At 43.7% G+C, this 19,131-nt stretch overlaps 1 protein-coding gene across 1 annotated transcript in view; it reads right to left on the bottom strand.

The window, feature by feature from the left end:
* The window catches only part of WLS (Wnt ligand secretion mediator), a 99,590-nt gene that overhangs the window by 9,707 nt on the left and 70,752 nt on the right, over positions 1–19,131 (bottom strand). The window contains exons 5-11 of the mRNA XM_045547773.1: positions 17,987–18,123; positions 14,167–14,335; positions 12,572–12,669; positions 12,167–12,230; positions 10,060–10,203; positions 8,756–8,839; positions 1,932–2,085 (exon numbers count right to left, since the gene is read on the bottom strand). Of these exons, the coding sequence (XP_045403729.1) occupies positions 1,932–2,085; positions 8,756–8,839; positions 10,060–10,203; positions 12,167–12,230; positions 12,572–12,669; positions 14,167–14,335; positions 17,987–18,123 (850 nt within the window). The remainder of the gene's footprint in view (positions 1–1,931; positions 2,086–8,755; positions 8,840–10,059; positions 10,204–12,166; positions 12,231–12,571; positions 12,670–14,166; positions 14,336–17,986; positions 18,124–19,131) is intronic.

Below are 19,131 nucleotides of genomic sequence, written 5' to 3'. Positions count from 1 at the left end.
CAGAATCCCTTGCTGCTGGCTTGAGGAGGTCCACTGTTCAAGAGGTTTCCATGCACACAGTAAAAACACCGAGTAATAGCAGTGGAAAGGAAGCAGAAGGCAGCCTAGCTCATGAGCCTTCTAGAAAGAGTCAGCCAAACCAAGAGTTGGGTAAGGGGCAGGTAAGCCGAAACTCTGTTCTGACCCCAGATCCATGGCCAGAGATGGACCTGAAACTGAGGGTGACAAGAAGTCTTACTCCAAAGAGGTCAAAGGGTGGGAGGGAAGAGACAGCTCACGTCCAGGATGCCCATGCATGGATGGAGGTGGCAAGAATGATATGGAGAGAGATGGCGGCCGAGACCACTCCGCTTTCCCTGACCCTCGGCACAGGGCCCCCCTCTCCCTGCTTCTTCTTGTCTCCATCTCTCACATCATTACCCCAAACCCCAGATCACTGGCTCTCTGTGAAATATGAAGCCTAATCTAGAACTCTGGTTTCTAAAGCATCAATTCAACATTTTTAAAGCATCCTTAAGAACTAGCTTCAGCAGGAGAGCAAAGGCGCAGGCAAACTCATCTACTGCCTCTACACCGTGACTGCCATGTGGACGGTGGAATCGTGTTCTCCCAGGCCCGTTCCTTAGGACTCTGGTTCCAAAAGATATACTGCCTGAAGAAAGTGTTCCGGGGCCAAAGGATTTCATAATTTTGGGGAATGCTGTTACTCCCACCCCTTTTTAAAAGACTTATAGTAAAGGCATTAAGATGTCTTGCAGTGAAAGCCTTATTAATGCTTCATCAACCCAATGATTCTCAAACTTATTTGATGACCTAAACTTGTCAACAGCCCATGGGAACAATATTCCACTGAATGTAATTTGCTGGATTCTAATTGGGGTGATCAGGAATAGGTTTCAAGGAAGAGGCTGCATTTTAACTAGGCCCAAAAGATGAGTAATGTTTCATCAGGCCCAGACGGAGGCAGGATACACAATCCTTTCATTCAACACACACTCACCAAGTACTTCCTAAAAGTGAGGCCAAACCTTGGTTCTATGGGGCTGCTACCTTGGTCTCTGTGCAGGGCAGAATGAAGGGCAGCAGCACTGATTCGAGAAAGTAGGAATAGCAAGTACATGGCTAAGGTTAAGCAGGTGTGAAAAAGAGAAGGAATAAGGGTGGAGCCAAACAGAAAAAGGATCCACTGGATCAGCTGTTTAGCAGGTCACCATGCTCACAGCCCTGGCCTAGGCAGTGATAAGCAATTCCCTCTGTCGTGGCTGGTGGAGAAACCTCAGGCAAGCTCTTCCCTTCTCTAGGCCTCAGTTTCCTCATCTATAAGATGACCAGACTGACTAAATTGTCTCAGGTTACTTGAAACACCCACATCTCAGGGTTCTGTGATTATAAGATAGGAAAAGACAGCACATGCCAGCACTAAAGGACAAGAAGGTTCTGTGAACAGGAGAAGAGCTATTGGTTTGGACATATGTCAAAAAGCACCCCAGAAGAAAAATCAGCAGAAGGAAAATGAAGCCCATTCCATCCTCAACTCTCAGGGCCCAGTCTCCTTCCACCTGTTATCTTAGGATCCTGCTTCACAAACTGGAAAGATAAACGTGGCACACTCCCCAACAGTCAGTGCTGCTCGAAAAATTGAGGAAAGCAAATTTGATTTTTGTACTTAAGTCAGGGCATATTTTAGGCTAGAATGCAATGTTCTCAATGTATTTCAGAGATTAAAAAACGCGGACTTCAGGAGATAGCTGGCTTGTGTTGGCTTTTTATCTTAGGGCTCTAGAGTCCCTCAGGGTGTTGTCTCTCAGTTTCAGGAGTATAACTGGAGGGAAAGTTCAACCGGTGAACTCAGAGCTTTAGTCATTTAAATCTTGTAGAGACAGAAGCCTACTTATCCTGAATTGAGCCGTGCCAAAGAGCCTGGAACTCACCATTGGACTGGTCTTCCCCATAGTTCTTATGGGACGGTGCATACAAGAACATCAGAGCAAAGACATACAGGTTCCACATCCCGTAGATGCCTGTGAAAAAGGCACTGTTCACTTGGACTGTGACGCCACCCCATTTCCAATGTCCTTCGGTCACCTATGGAAAAAGGACAGTGATATTCGATTGGAACAGAGAAGAAACATAACACCAGTAAAGGAATCAACCAACTTGAAAACCAGGTTTCTTCTTTCACTATAGGAAAAGTGAAGGACCACGTAAGACTCCATCTTTTAATGCAAATCATTCCAGTGTAAATTAAGGTTGGTGGGGGGCTTTCTAGGTGGCAGGCACAGCCAGTGGTTCTCACCTTGGCTACACATTAGTATCACCTGGGGGTGTCTCTTCCTAAAAACAGCAGTTCATTGTTATCCTTCTGTTAAAGAAATTGTGTCTGAGCCCAGCACTTATGCGCAATGGTGATCCCTCCTCTGCTGTCTCCCCAGTTAGAGGTAAACTCCCTGCAGGCAGAAACCAGTTCTGTTTTGTTGGCTACCATAGCTTTAGCATCTGATACACCGGGTATTCAATGAATACAGGTTAATTCAAATCCAGGCTCTCCCACTCACTGTTTAATGTAAGACAAGTGAGATGAAGACACCAAACTTCAGTTTTTTTTAAGTGTAAAATAAAAACTTGCAGGGTTATTAAAGGGAATTAAGTAAAAATATTTCTAGAAACTGCCTGGCACACAGTAAACGCTCATTAATTCTTAGTTATTTATATAATGTCCCTCCAGGTAAGTCACTCACAAAGGTAATTATGAAGGATTCACATGCTTTGCAGTTCTGCAAGAGAAGTTTTGAAGCTGCTTTTGTCTGTGTTAATGACCTGGTAATTGTTTTAAGGGCTGCCTAAAGACATATGGATTATATTATACTAGGAACTGTCAACAGAGCTGTTGAGCTGAGTGACTAGTAATTTGTACCAGCTCTGAAATCAATGAAATGATTTTGACCACTTCTGCTTGCTATAGGAAACTTTAAATGGGAATAAAAGAAAGTATTGGGATAAATGTTCCTGTGGCAGCTGAATGAGGCTGGGTTATATAAACCATATATAGGAACCACTTCTAAATTGTAAGATGGCAAGCTAGATCAAAATGTTAAGGACTTTAACAAGCAGGTGGATTTCACATCCTGTTTATGATACCGTGGAGCTGTACTCATTCGGTAACCCCTGAATAACCCACAATCCACTGGCACTCTAGGCCTAAAAAACGTTGAATGTATAGTCATTTCCTTTTGAAAAACCTGGAGTGTCAGTTAACCAGGCTAACCGATTACAGACTTGCCAGTTTTAGTTTGGCCTTGGTGATATATAATTGTTCATTTTTGTGAATCATAAACAAACACCAACATGAACTCATTTATTTTGGAAAATGATTCATTTTATATGAGGTGCCCAGGAGTGTTTATGGTAAAGAAGGATTTTATAACCATTACTAGTTTTAGGACAATGTATAATACTAGTGCTCAAGCTACTTACGACTTCTTAGAAATGCCTCCAAAGGTCACTCTTCTTACTTTTAAGTACAGACTATCCTAACGTTATAGAAATTATAGTCATTAGAGCATCTTAACAATGGTTTTTAATGCATATAATGGAAGGGGAAAGGAGGCTTTAAGATAGTTCCTGGAAATACATGTGTCAGCTGTCACAACACAAGGAACTCTTCAGTATTTGATTAAGGGGTGGCAGTAGGCTGGGTGAGCTACAAGATGGAATATGGCAGTTCTTCTAAATCTGTTAAGGCAGTCGGCCCTTCGTCTAGGGGAAGGACCAGGAAGAGACCCTCCTTCCTGTGATGTAGGTTGGGAATACTCAGTATTGACAATATGAATATGACTGATTCTTGCTAGGATTAGCATGACTGACCCATCTAAGGAAACACCAACCCGCAAGCCTGGTACAACACAATGGTGCTCACCAGATACATGCTGAATGAATGGGGTCAAAGTGTAAGAATGTGCAGGGAAACCAGTGCAAATACGTGAAGGTAGAAAGTGGGGACAGAACAGCCACACTTAAGAAGTAACTGACAAAAAAGTAAAGAGAAAATATTGCAGTCCATAGTAAATCATAACAATTGTGCTTGAAAGTGAGAGGAGATGCCAAGGGGTAACAAGTGTTATTTCATTTAAATATTGCTCTCTATTATCTTCCTTTACTATCACTTAAAAGAGGTGGTTAACACAAATAGTAGCAAAGCTAAGATTCTCTCGTACTCATAACAAGGATAACCACAGTTAACATTTATTCAATGCTAATGATGTGCCAGGCACTATATTTTATGTGATAGACATTTAGTCTTAATAACAACTCTGTGAGGTAGGTAGGTAGTATTTCCATTCAACACATGGGTAAACTGTTGCACACAGAGATGTAGTCTCTTGTCCAATATTGCTCAGCCAGAACGTCGTGGCTCTGACTGCAGAAGAAGGTGTTCTTAACCACTATACAACACATAGGTAGGTTGGTCTCTGAAGGTAGCACATAACACAACTAAGGTAAGGTCGAATTTCCTTTGGAAATTTACTTCGTTGCCCACAATATACATTATTTATACAGGATATACACACAGGTTTGTATAGTCAAGTCTGTATAGTATACATGCACTATATATTCTAGACATAGTAATATATGGTATACAGTAAACTGGATTTATATATAAAATATAATGTTACAGTAGAACCACTGGAATGAGATGCCCACACTATGAGGGTACAGAGGAGTTGAGCCCGACTGAGGAACTCTCAGACTCATGGCCCCATCTCATATTTGCCCTGGCACAAATCCATTGTTTAGAATGGAGCTGCATAGTTACCCATACTACTGCATTTGTAATCTGTAAATGTATTACTTCCTTCCATGGGCAAAGAGCTGAACTGCATAAATGAACTGTATAGACAGAGTAACTCCACTGTTTGGAGACTGGATTGTGTTTTCCCCTCTCCTCTCTCAATTATTCATGCCTGAGACACCCTGAACTCTGAGCACATTCCCACCAATGTGTACTACAGTACGTAGCTTCAACAGAGCAGGCCTTATAAATCCAAAATCTTACTAATGCCAAGGCAGGGAGGTGACAGTTTCCCCCTTGTAACTTGCAGAGAGAAAAATCAGGTAGTCCCAACCAAAAACCACCCCCTCCAAAATAAAACCTCACCCTCTGCAAAAGTCCTATTTCTAAAAGTCCCTGTTTTTCCTGATTTCACATTTGAACAATTTACTTTTGTGTGAAACCACCCAATTATACCCCTGGAGCCAAGTGAAGGTCAAATCCTTTTACACCCAGTAGTCTTGACAACCAACATTCCACTTAACAACAAGATTTCCAAATCCCAGACACAGGCTCTCTTACCGGAAACATTTCCTCTGTAAGTAACAGAAAGAAGTGATCACACACACACAAAAGAGCTGGGGACAGGCTCTCTGGGAGTTTGCTGCATGTGGCTTGCCCTGAATGTCAGGCACCTGGGGGTCCCCTTAGTGAAGGTCGGTGACCTTCTCCCCTGCACTGCCCCTCTGTTCCCTACTGCTGCCACCTCTAAATGGAACGCCTCTTTCTCTTCCAGAGGGAAGGGGCTGAAATACCAGACTGTGATGTACCATCTCTTGGTTGCTATGACTGAGGCCATTAAAATGGCAAGCATTAAAAAACTGCACCTCAGTACCCAGCTACAAAGCCTCAAGGTCACTGCATTCCACAGCTTCCCGTCGCCTTTCATTCCTGGCCTCAGAGCTTCAATATCCTGGCGAGATCCCCTCGCATTACATTTCATGGGGCTTAAATGCAAGCTCTCCCAGCAAGCCCGAGAGTATAATGGGGGTTTTAATACATTCCTTTTACCTAAGGCTGGGATCCATTTCAAAAAGTTACCCAATAGGTTTTCTTTCAGGTGAGCTCATTGCTCTGACATTCCAAAATGACATTAAAAAATAAATCCTCTGATGACTATATTAATACAGTACCTGGGACACTGAGAGTTATGCCGGAAAACGTCTTAGATGTCTATAAATAAACCTTAAAAAAAAAAAAAAACCAGCAGGAGGAATGTGAGGAGCTAATGGAATTCAAAAGGCCTCACTGCTGTCCCCTTAGAGTTGAAATCCACTCCGGGCCTACTGTCGCAGCAGATATAAAAAGCCAGCTGTGATAGAAAATACCGGGGTAATGGAATATTAATCTTTTTCTCCAAAGAAAAGCCACAAACTATGCTCCTTGGTAGATCGTTTCATTTGCTTTAAAAAGTATGCTAATTAAACATGTATAAGGTTAAATTCTGACAACATGCAGCTGCCTCAAGAATCTGTCCCTCTTGACTTCAGGTGGAAGGAATTCTCTGCAGAGACCAAAGTGAGAGGCGGTGAGGGGAGGATGACTTCAGCCTTCCAAGTGGCAGAAGCAAGCCTTCGGCCCAAAAGTGCCCTGCCTCTCTGCCTTCCTCTGAACACACCTCAGCATTGCCTTTTATGCCTCAACCCATCTTCCTTCAGATTCCTGCTTCTCCAGCAAGTGCTCTGTGCTCTCTCCACCTTGCAGATCTGGCTGTGTTAAGTGTCACCATGCATTACTGAGGGACTGAGGGAACCAAAAAGTATTTGGTCACAAGAGGGAGTCAGCTAAGGGAGAAGTCAGGCCTTAGACACCCTTGTTTGAATATGGGTGTTTGAGCTGCAGCTGGTGGAATAAAAACCTCATTCAGAGTTTGAAATAGTTCTACTGCATTGGGAGTGGAGAGCAAATTTTCCAAGGCTTCATAAACAAACAGTCTGATACAAACACAGCACTGTTACAGGTCAAAGCAGATGATGTGAACAGAACTTAGGAAGACATATATGTATACTAGTTTTATTTTTTCCACGTTCACTTCAAACTTCAGCAGAGCCAGCAGTACCCACACTCCCCAGTGGGCACAGCCAACAGGGCTCTAGAAGCTCTGAACTTGGGGTCTTGGGTGTCCTTGGATAGAATTCAAGGGGTCCATGAACTAAAATAGGAAAAAACTTATAGATTTATTTTCACCAGTGTCTAGCTGAGAGTTAACATTTACCTCCTTATGAATGTAGAAATATCCCCATAGTAATAGCACTCTCTGTGATTTTCTTAACAATACAAATCATATTTCCTATCAATTTTAGTTGTTGTAGATATAAATCTATAATATACCTATAAGATCTGTAATATGTATAATTGCAAATCTATGTATAATACATATGATTCTTTTTGAAATCCAAAGTATTTTATTTTACGCGTTTAAAAACATTCCAAGAAGAGACTTGTAGCCTTCACCAGGTTGCCACGGGGTCCATACACAAAAATGCTTGGAAGCCTCCGTGCTAGAGGGAAACTTGCTAGCAGAATGGAGCAAGGCATGTCCTAAGGGTCTGTCTGCACTACCACCATTCTCCATGTTGGCTAAATGACAGCACTGTCAAAAGAGTTAGAAAAACTGGGTTCTGGTCCCTAACTTATTGTATGTCCCTAGGCAAAACATTCAATCTTCTTGCTATTGACAAGAACACAGCATGCCTGAGGACCAAAAGTGCCCTAAGGATTGAATCATGCTCTCAGTGTGCCAGGTGCCCTGCTAATTACAGTCATGCACTGCTGAACACCATTTTGGTCAACAATGCACCACATATATGACGGTGGTCCTGTAAGATTATAATATCATATTTTTACTGTATCTTTTCTATGTTTGGATATTTTTAGATACACAAATACTACGTGTTACAATTGCCTACAGTATTTAGTACAGTGACCTGCTGTATAGATCTGTAGTCTAGGAGCAATAGGCCATACCATATGGCCTAGGTGTGTAGTAGGCTGCACCATCTAGGTCTGTGTCAAGTACATTCTATGATCACGCAACAATGAAATCACCTAATGACACATTTCTCAGAACTTAATCTCCTTGTGCAAGTATTACTTCCTGTGATACTCACCGAACCTTCTGCACATCTATTGTTAATTCATTTTGCAGATGAGAAAATTAAATCTTAGAACTGTTAAGTAATCCATCCATGGTCTCACCCAGGTAGAAGATAGCATAAATGGGAAATTTCTCCAAAGCTATTAGATTTCATATTCTAGCAAACTGAGATAATAATTCCTACCCTACTTAACTCAGGATTTTTGTGAAGCTCAAATGAATGACAGATATGTATTATAATATATTAGCTTTAAACAGGACTTTCCACTTTCCAAAACATGTTGCCAGTATTTTAAAATTATCATCATTATCATTACTGAGATTTTCAAGTATAGCAAAATTTTGAGTTTTAGAACTAAGCAATGGAAAGACAGGTTCTATCAAGGTGACTGACTTTTGAGTTATGTTTCGTGTTTAAGTGGCAATATAATTATTGCAAAGAATGGCTGAGGGACTGTAAAAGGATCTATGTTAATGCTAGATAAGGATCAAATCAAATTAATCCATGCTTATTAGTGTCGTGCTACAGGGCTTGATCAGTTTATCTCTTAAGCAAATGAAACGTGTGCCCTTCTGTCTGGCTACAGGCTTTTAATTTATTTTGCCACTTTTACCTCTTACAAGGTTGTACTGAAAGGAAAAATTCAGTCCACTTGGATAGGTGATATTAAGCCCAAGATTAGAGTGGTCTAAATGAACATGGATTGGCCAGCTGTTCAGAATTATAGCCTCTCCTGTTCCTTTCCTTGGAAGCTCTATAGAATTTTCTGTGCAGAGCAGAGGGACCTCTTGAGGGATGTTGTCACCTTGCCATCTCAGGGACTGCTTACCTGACTAACGATGAAGAAGATGACAGTCATGGCAGCACAGGCCAAGGTGATAAGCATGAGGAACTTGAACCTGAAAATCAGCCCCTATTGGGAAAGAGAGAGAGTGGTTTAGTATTCCATCAGCTACCACCAATCCTTTTCTTACTATATAAATCTACAAAAAGCTAATTTTAAAGAAATCTATAAAACCAAACCCCTAAGAATGACAGTAAGGTGACTTCACATCGTACTATTTCTCCTGCACAGTTGAATGTCACTGAAAAGTTTCTTGGGTCAAATATTTCCTATGTTCTTATCTCTCCTACAACAGTGACACGAGAGCCTGGGAAATCATATTCACAACACGTAGGGAGGCTGCTGATTTCCCTGCTAAGCTGGTTATGCTGCTCTGCAAGGGTTCAAAGTTACCAAGTCCAAGTTTTCTGCAGTTGTAATAAAATTCTGCTCCAGTGAACAAAAAGAAATGTGCATATTAATCAACATGAAGTGGATTTGGTTGAATTTTCTCACGTCACTCCAGCTCTGGAGACACGCAAGCCTTAGAAAGTGCCTGTGGTTTCCTGAGAGAAGGATTTAAGAGAACCTGTGTTCCAGGGAGCGATGCCTATTATTAGGAGCTCTTAGGTGCAGATCCACTGCATATAAAAATTCCGTGGTTCTGCAATTCTGCTTTTCTTTTCACGGAGGAATTAGACCCATTTCTCCAAGGACAGCCACTTAGGCATGAACCCAAGGGATCCTTGAACAATCAAGAATGTATTGCCTGCGTTAGAGATTTGAGAATGTTAAGTATTTCTCTTGATTAAGGAACATAATCCATAAACAGAGATTACTGAGCTCTATCTGAGCACCCGCTGGATATTTTAGGGGAATGTGGCCTGTCAAGAGTCTGGAAATCAGATCGCCTTGGCTGAACCCGTCTCACGGCTAATTCTGGGAAAGGGAACCTTGACTAAAGCCTCATCCCAAGCCAAATCCCAATTCTACCATACGGGAGTCAACTTGACCCCCAACCCAGTGCACCTACATTCCATGGCAAAGCTGAAGAACCTGCTGAACAAGTTTACTCCTTACTGGGAAGAGAAACACATAAATACCACAGAAAACTCCAAGATTTAGACAGGACAGCTAGATGCTTCTCAGAGTAGGATTTAGCCTCTAATTTTGCCCAGAGATCCTACATGAGAATTTCTCAATGTGTATCTGCAAGTAAAGTTTTCCAGTCTCCAGGGTGTGTGTATTTACACACCAAGTAGGAGATATCAAGTACCCGTTGTGGAATGAGCCAAGAGATCTGTGCCCACCTCATAGTGCAGCCGCCGGACTTTGCTCATGGCTGGCAGGCTGGACTGCTTCCCACTGATGTTGCGAAACACCTGAAACACCATGAAGCACAGAAACAGGAAGTAGAGGCAGAGGCAGATTCCAGCCACGATGATGAAGGCCATCTGGTAGTGTCCAGTAAAGGAAAGGCAGGCCAGCCAAGGACACAAGCACTTCTCCCAGCTCTACTGGCAATACTCATTTTGTTTCTAAATATTTAGAAAATGTTCAGGGGGGTAAAATATTAAAACCTGGTATTCTAATTCCAGTGATAGAGAGGTTTCCTGACACAATCGTACCAGAGGGTTGTCTTCAAAATTGCTTTCTAAGCCAAGCAAGAAGAGAAATGGTGCCTTGCTTATTAGAAATGCTTATTAGAAATCAGAATCTGCCTTTTCCCCACATCCCCAGGAGATTCATACGCACAGTAGATTTGAAAACCGCTAATACAGTGTATATCAGTTGCTAAATATAGGTCAGGTGAACAGCCACGTTAAAATCACTGGAATAGTTCAAATCTAAATGCCCAGACCCCAGCACAGATACGTGGAATCAGATTTTCCCATACTAGGACACTAAGTATGACCATGTTTGGAAACCACTGGGCATTGGGTTAGTCCATAGATTTTTCTAAGAATGAGATCGAGATGCCTTGCCATTTTGAGGAGGGGACATATAGTGGGTAGGTATAGCAGCAGCAGGTGCAGGGCCCCTGGGCATGGGCTTGAAAGTCCTGAAGTGAAACCAGGGGTGAAGGACTGTTTGCAACCTTCAATTGCCACAGAAAATCTTGTCCAATGAAACAGGGAACAGAAGGACACTTGGCGCAGGAGGCAGGGGGGCAATCTACCTGGGACCCACTGGGGAAACTGAGACTCAGCCTCAGAGCCTAATGTGAGAACCACCAAGGCTTGGGGTAGCATGAGCTGGCTTGGAAGGCAGGTGACCTGACTCCAACACCTTTCTGTTGCAAAAACTCTACCCCAAATTGCCTATTTTAAAAAATTTTTTTTAGTAACTGTGAACTCAGCATGTATATTTCATTAAATAATATATCTAATGCAGTTTGTCCTTCTTTCCTATAACCACCAGTGCCCTGGGATGAAGGGAATATGACTATTTGCTGCAGGACTTGGAATTTTATTTGCTTCCTTAGACCTCCACCATATCTGTAAAATGAAGGGGCTGAATTAGACTTAACATTATAAATGTTCCCCTTGTTGTGCAGCGAACATTCTTTGATGGGTAGGGGTTGGGTGGAGGAAGGGTGGAGCTCTACTCTCTCATCTTTAAGGTATTGATGCTACAGATTTAGTGTGCTCACAAAGTTCTTGTGACACTGAGAAACCCATATAAACATCGTGGCCGGACAAAGCACGTTTACCATCACATGTCGCAATATGAGCCATCGAGGAAGAGTACACCCCACCCCTTTCTCCCCACTCCAGAGGAGAGTCTGTTTCTCTAAGAGCATTTAACATATTATTCAGGAAGATAAAATATTTAAATCCAGCATCCTAAAAGGGATAAGCTAAGACTGTCACTTCTGCTTCGCGATGATGACTCAGGCAGAGTTTATGCCAACCAACTAGAAGCCTCAGCGACTCCTCTGGAACTAATCACCTTAGCCTTATCTCCACTCGGTCTCAGAAATGAATAGCGCAGCGTGGTACGCCAGCACACCAAGGTCACTGTAAGAAGTCTCGCACACAAGGGACTTCAGAAACAGGCTGTCCCACAGGGGCCCAGAGATGAGCCTCCGTGGCTCCAGGGAAAAGCTAGTCATGCTTCGGTCTGCAGTAAACAGTGTCTAATAGATAATTTAGACAGGCTGCGGGGAGACCAGCAACTCTGATTTCTCTGCCATGGGGACAGGCTGCAACCTCTTCATTTCGCCTGCTCTCACCCGGGCTTGAAAGCAAGCAGTGATTCTCATTATTTGCCTTAATTGTGCTGTTATCATTGGTCTGAGGATCAAAGCTCTGGCTGAGCACATATGGAGAGCATCAGCAGAGTCTTAGAAAATGATCTTGGGGACCAGGCGCCTAGGGAAAGAAATAAAATCCTGAGCCCATCGAGGAAGGATACGGCCAGCTCTGTTCCAACATCTGTAGTCCAGATACTGTAGAAGGGATTCGTGAGTTGTACCCCTCTACAAAGAAAACGAGAGGGTAAGACAAGACACAATTAATATAAAGGCAGAGGGGAATTTTTCACATATTCTTAGCTTTGCAGTTGTCGGGGTGGGGTCTGTATTTAGGCTAAGAAACATCATAGGAAACCTAGAGAAACAGAACTTATAGAACAGGATCGGCCCAAACATTTTCCAACTGCAAAGAGCTGTGCCTTTGACTTAATCCCAGTCCTTGTTTGTGGATGTGGCCATGTGCAATGCTTTCATCCCCAAGGTTCCCGACCACCATTCCCCTTTTCAAACACTCCTCCTGAGCAATGGGTGTGGACACAGCGAGGTACATCTCGGCACCTGCTCACCTCTCACACATGTCGAATATGAAGAGGCAGAAAGAGCCAACGGCAATCGGGCCGACTTGCTTCCAGTACCCTGCGATGTGATTCCGCTCATGCTGATCCTGACGGAAACCAAAGTGAGAAAGGAAACAAAGACAGGAAGAGAGAAAAGCAATTGTGTAGGTGAGTTCAGTCATTCAAACAACAGTTGCTAACCACCTATTGTGTACCAAGCACCATACTAGACTCTAGGTATGCAAGGAAGAAGAGGACAAAAATTTTTAGGAGCTCACTTCTGCTGGGGGACATACACAGACCATGACAAAGCCCACCCATGCACGCTCTGATGGCGATAAGAACAGGGTGCTGCGGGGACACAAGGAAAGGCCTCATACCCTAGGCAGGGGAAGTTTTGTGGTCCACAAGGTAAGTCATTTAGAATTAAATTCCTATTGTATTTGTAAAGGTGGAGTGATCCCCAGAGGACAAAATAAAGACATTAAGGCATTTAAAAATGTCAAGTTTTAGCAGTCTTTCATGGTTAGAAATATAGACATACTTTTTCCCTATCTTCATTAAAGCCAAGAACGATCCCCCTTACAGACCAACAAAGACACTAAGGGAAAGCAAATGGAGAAACACAGAGTGAGAAAAAAGGGAAAAACAAAAGACATATCTTAGTGTCCAGGAAGGGACCCAGGTGGGACAAGCCACACCAGTGCACTCTGGACAATCTCCCCCACCTGGAAATAATCACCTGCCCCTCCACTCCCAGTCCCTGCTGCAGAGGCTCATTCTCCGTAAGTCTCTGCAGGCGGACCCCTCCCATGGAAGGACCCCTCCAGTACGGGCCAGCAGCAGGCAGAAGCCTCTCTCTCCTCTTGCACTGCTTTCCTGAAAGGGTAGCAAGGCTTCAGAGGTCTGGTTTTTAGGATCAAACCCTAATAGAACTTAAAAAAAGTCCACTCTACTAGGAAGCCCATGTGCCTGACGTGAGGACCAAGTTCCAGCTGGCACGTCATCTAAGCCGCAGTGTGATGACAGTGCCTTTTTTATTTTTGTCCATGGTACCTTCAATCCCTGTTGAAATACGATTTGGTGTCTGTGCCAACAGAGGAGACCAGGGAGGTCAGTATTTCAGGGTCATAGGAGTTACTAGGCCATCTGGACAAATTGCCAGCTGGAAGGAGTGAGGCCTGTGTTCTCTGGTGGCAAACCTGTTCCTGGGGACAGGACAAGCAGGGCTGAAGCCAAAGGATGAGAAATAATCATCATCATTAGAAAGTATAGATTTATCTTCTCCTGGGTAAGTTACTCACATTCTCTCATTTGATTCTCACAAAAACACTATACATCAGGCCTTTAAATCTCATTTTCTCGATGAGGAACCTGAGATTCAGAGTGATGATGTCACTTGCCTAAGGCCACTTAGCTAGTCAATATGTGGTAAACCCAGAATCTGAACCAGAGGGCCCGACGCCAGAGCTCCCACGTGTAACTACCAGTTTATTCTGCCTTGCCCACTGCTGATTTGAGGCAGAGGGCGGTGGGGTTCAGCTCAGCAGCCCGCACAGGGCAGCTGTGATGAAGACATCTGTCCCTTCCCCGGGGGCTCTTACCATCATGTGCTCGCCACAGAAGATGATCCAGAAGGACAGGAGCATTGCATAGAAGATGCCCTGTCGGATATCACCAAACAGCAGCATCCAGGTCCAGTCGAACCCAATGGAAAACCACTCCACTGGGATATTGATAAAGGTCATGGAAATGCCAAGGGCAAAGATGACTCTGAGAGTGAGAAAATATCAGGAAAGTCATTTTATTCATCTGGAAGGCAGAGTTTCACAAAATGCTCAGAACTCCATTTTGAAAATTGAGATGTTACTTATTGGGACTGAAGCCATTGGATCAGTTTCTTAGCTCTCATAGTAAGCTGCCACCCAGAGAGGCAAAATGTCCTATTTGGTTGGCACCACTGCAGAATGGAGAAGTGTTACGTTAACCTTTCTATATAATTGAACCTAACCCCCAGTGCCGCACGCTTTACTGTGGTACCGCCTCAGATGAAGAGCTTCGGACAATGCTTTTGCCCCTTTGCCTTCTCAAATAGACCTCAATGAATACAACTGTCCTCTCTTAGGTTATCATTAACCTGATAATTAAGAACACTTAGTATTATTGTGACATCCTCAGCAACTATGAGTTATATAAGCATACTCATTTCAATAATAAATGACTCCAAACACATTTGAAATAGAAATTCTTTTGGTTGCTTATTTAGCTTTTATTTCACTTTGCCCCATCACACTATCAACTTCCACTTCTCTATTACAGTATCATTCTTATATCATTGATTTAGTCACACCTTTTTCTACACCCATGAAATATGTATGTTCATGAAGCATAGACTATGTGGCAGGCCTTGTGCTAGGGCTATAGACACCTACATGAATAGGACCAGCGTTTTCACTCACGGAGATGCATTTAGTGGGAGAGCCAGAGAAAGAGACAACTGCATGGAGTATGATAAGCAATATCGTGCAAGTATAAACACATAGAAGGCTGCTACTGGTACTTCTGACTTGGACAGAAGCAGAAATCGAGCTGAATTGTGAGTGGAGGTTAGGGAGCTTGAAAGAGTGTTCCAAGCAGAGGGCAGAGCCTGGATGGAGGTACAGAGGCCTGGAAGAGCCTGGAGCATTCGGAGATCTGCATGTAGCGCATATCAGGAACTGATAGGACATGAGACCAGAGAAATAACAAGGCCAACCTTATGAAGAAACGTGCATGCTCCATTAGAGAATTTAAAATTTATCTTGAAGGAACCATGAAGTGACATGATTCATTCATTCATTCAAGAAATATTTATTAAACTTCTACTATGTGCAGTCACTATTTTAGATGCTGGGGATACAGTAGTAAACAAAATAAGCAAGGATTCTGCTCTTGTGATCCTTGCTTTCAGATGGGGTGATGGGGGAGTATAGGGGAAAGGTAATAAATAAATGAAGAATGAGCATTATGGAGAAAATGAAGCTAGGCAAGAGAGTGGAGAGTGATGATTTTACATAAGGTGGACAGGAAAAGGCCTCTCAGATAAGAGACATTAGAGCAAGGCATGAAGGAAATGAGAAATTGAGCCACAAAGACATCGGGAAAGAGCATGTCAGATGAAGAGAAGAGCAAGTGCAAAGGCCCTGGAGTGAGGAATGCCAGATGTGTTTGAGCACCGTCAAGGGGGCTGGTGGGTGGTGAAGAGGATGGGAGATAAGAGCAGAGGTGGCAAGGGGCCAGACCATTAAGGGGTTTGTAAGCCACAGCAAAGAATACTAGAAGCCAGTGGAGGGGCAGCTGTGAGCAGAGGAGTGACAGGATCTGATTAACACTTGAACCAGGAGCCCTCTGGCTACTGTGTGAACAGACTGTAGGGAGGAACAGGGTGGAAGGAAGGAGGGCAGTTGAGAGGCTGTTTCCAATAATCCAGGCGAGAAAGGATGGTGGGTTAGTTAGATTAGGGTAGTAGCAGTAGAAATAGTGAGATTTCTTGGTGGGTGGGAAGAGAGGTATGAAAAAAAAAGTATAGGATGACTCCTACCTTTCCAGCCTGAGCACCTGAAAGGATAGAGTTGCCTTTGACTAAAATGGGAGGGGGGGAACAGGTTTGAAGTGGGAGGAAATCCAGTACATTGTACATGTTACATTTTCCATGCAAGTGAAGACGTTAAGTAAAGAGCTAGAATATTTGGGTCAAGGGTTGGGAGAGGCTGAGGTTAGAGATACAGATTAAGAGTCATCAGAGGCTAGGTGAGTTCCAAGACCATGAGGCTAGATGAGATCACCTGGGGAAATAGCACACTAATAAAGAGAAGAGGTTCAAAGACTGATCTCTGGCTCCCGCAGTTCAAGAGGTTGGAAAGGTGGAAGGAAGCAGGATGGAAACTGAGTGAGGTCAGCAACGGAGAGGAACCAAGAGGAGGGGGGAGGAGGCTCCTGGAAGAGAAAGGGAGCGATCAATTATGTCCCAGGCTGGTGATGAGTGGAGAAGAGTGAAGACTGAAAAAGGACCTTTGGATTTGGAATGCAAATGTCACTGGTGATCCTGTGAAGAGAAGTTTTAGTGGTGTCATGGTGTTAGGTAGATAGTTAGGGTCTCTGGCTCTTCTCGGGATGGGGGAACCCGGCTTTGGTGCTGTTCCAAGCAATTGCTCCACCTGGGAAGAAGGATAAGGGCGAGCACTCCATTTTGGTGCTGCCCCGCCCTTAATCCTATCCCGAGCAACTGCTACACCTGGGGAAGGAGGGAATCCTTTCTCAGTCTGGGAATTCCCCAGCCCAGGCATAACAGGATTTGGAAAGTGACCTAGAGTAACCTAAGGGTAATTATTATGCTGTTAGCTTGAATCTGCATTGTGGTTCACCCCCTACCCCAGGTGGGCTTTCTTAGAGAGAGTTTGTACACAAAGATGCAATTTTGAGGACACCTATTGATTATCTGATAACATCCCACACCTCCCGAGAGGCCTCCTCCAGACTGGGCTAAGAAAAGGAAACAATCCAAGTCAGAGAGAGTGAGTTAATGAATGAATGGATGGATGGATGGATGGAGTGAATGAATGAATGAATGAGTGACTGGCTGACTGACTGGGTCAGTCTGTCTCTCCCCACTTGCGGACACAGACCCATTTTGTCTTGTAATAAAGACCTGCTCGTGTGAAACTGCTTCCTGCCTGGGGTTATTTCGTCATACTGGCCCTGCTGGTGGTTTTTCCAAGATAATAGTGTGGACTTGACACTTTGGTGTATCTGGTCATTCTCTGGCCAAGAGCACACCAGGAACTGAGGGCAGACAACCACCCTGACATTTTTGGTGCCATGACTCGGATTCTGACAGCGGGAAGAATCCAGACTAGAATGGACTCGAGAGAACAGAGGAGAAGACATGTGGGCAAGATTTCTGAGAAGCCTTGCTGTAAAAAGAGGAGCAGAAAGAGGGCATGTGGCTTCAGGGGGAAACTGGAGAAAGGAGAGTTTTGTCTAAGAACAGGCGATGGCAGGGCATGTTTATATTACTGGAGACAATCCTGCAGAAAGGGAGACATCGATGCTGGGGGAGAGAAAGGGGGCATGTCTGCTGGAGCACTGACCTTCGGGAAACGAGAGGGGTTCACTTAGTTAGCAGCAGGGCAGCTCCTCCAGTGCAACAGGGAGAAGCATCTGATTCTGACTGTCGGGATGGGAAGCAAAGACAGCAGAACGAGCCAGAAAGGTGAGAAAGGCAGAACCCCAGGATTTAATTACAATCTGCACATGAAAGCTGAAGGCAGAAAAGGAGTCCAGGATGACCTCTGGTGAAATCACCGGCCCAATCACACACTGGCTGCTTGAACTAGACCCCAGCAAAGACAGGAGCGTGGCAGGCCCTGGGAAACCAGCTCTTACTTTTCCAGAAGCACGGGGGGTCGGGACATCCTGGTGATCCTCCTCCAGTACCACACCATAACGATGAAGATGCTGGGCGTAAGGAAGGTCTTCATGGCAAACCACACCTTGGTGAAGCCTCCATTCTGGTGGATCCCCTAGAAAGAGTCCAGCGATAATTTTGAAGGTGAATATATCTTAGTATTATTTTCTAACATCAAATGCATGTTGGGGAGAGGTGAGTGGAGACCTTGTTTGCTGAACTTCCGTGATCCAGAGCTTTCGGACTCACAGCACACACTGTCCTCACACACCCCGGCCCCTCCTCGGGCATTGTGGCAACATATATCAAAAGGCTTAAGAATGGGCCCACTGTATGCTAAGGATGTGAGACCCAGAAATAAAGACGGCCGCACCTTCTCAGTAACGGCCCCCATGCTCTGGGGTCTGGGAGAAGTGCAGAGGGTTTCAGGCAGCCTCACTATTTCCCATAGACGGTGTCTGAATTCTCCTACCTTGTATGCACCAATTTTACAAAGCTAATCATGCCTAAACACATACCTTAGAGGTACAGATTTACAGGGCACATTGGAAGCATGGTGTTCACCCAGCTACTCCCCCCAGAAAAGCCACATTTGAGGTAGAATCAGACATTTTAAGGTAAAAAACAGAGACACCTTAGGTTTTTTAACACCTTTCTTAGTTCTTCAATCCTTCGCAGAGCTTCGTATCAGACTAATCTGGTCTACCAGGGCTACAAGAGCTTTTTTCCCCATGCTAAGGGAAAGATTATGAATACGATCAAAGATGTCTCTGTAAGGTTTTCATTGAAAAGTTGCACATATCCTAGATGCTCAATGTGTAGAGATTGGTAAATGTATTAAGGAAAATCTATACAATAAAATGAAGGCATTATTAGAAAGTATATTTATATTCTATTCACCATTTATGTTATATATACCATTAAATGAAGAAAGCAAGGAATAAAAGTCAGTTCAGTATGATCCCAATTTTTGTAAGGGAATTATTACATATGTATATATGTATAGAAAAATCCTGGAAGGAGATATATCAAAACCTCAATAGTGGTTATTTCTCTAGGTAGGATATTACAGGTAACTGTTACGCTCTTCCACATCTTTACCCACACTTTATAATCTTCTACA

This window comes from Lemur catta, chromosome 3 (assembly GCF_020740605.2).
Source record: "Lemur catta isolate mLemCat1 chromosome 3, mLemCat1.pri, whole genome shotgun sequence".
NCBI classification, from domain to species: domain Eukaryota; kingdom Metazoa; phylum Chordata; class Mammalia; order Primates; family Lemuridae; genus Lemur; species Lemur catta.
This window is presented reverse-complemented; position numbering and strand designations above follow the sequence as displayed.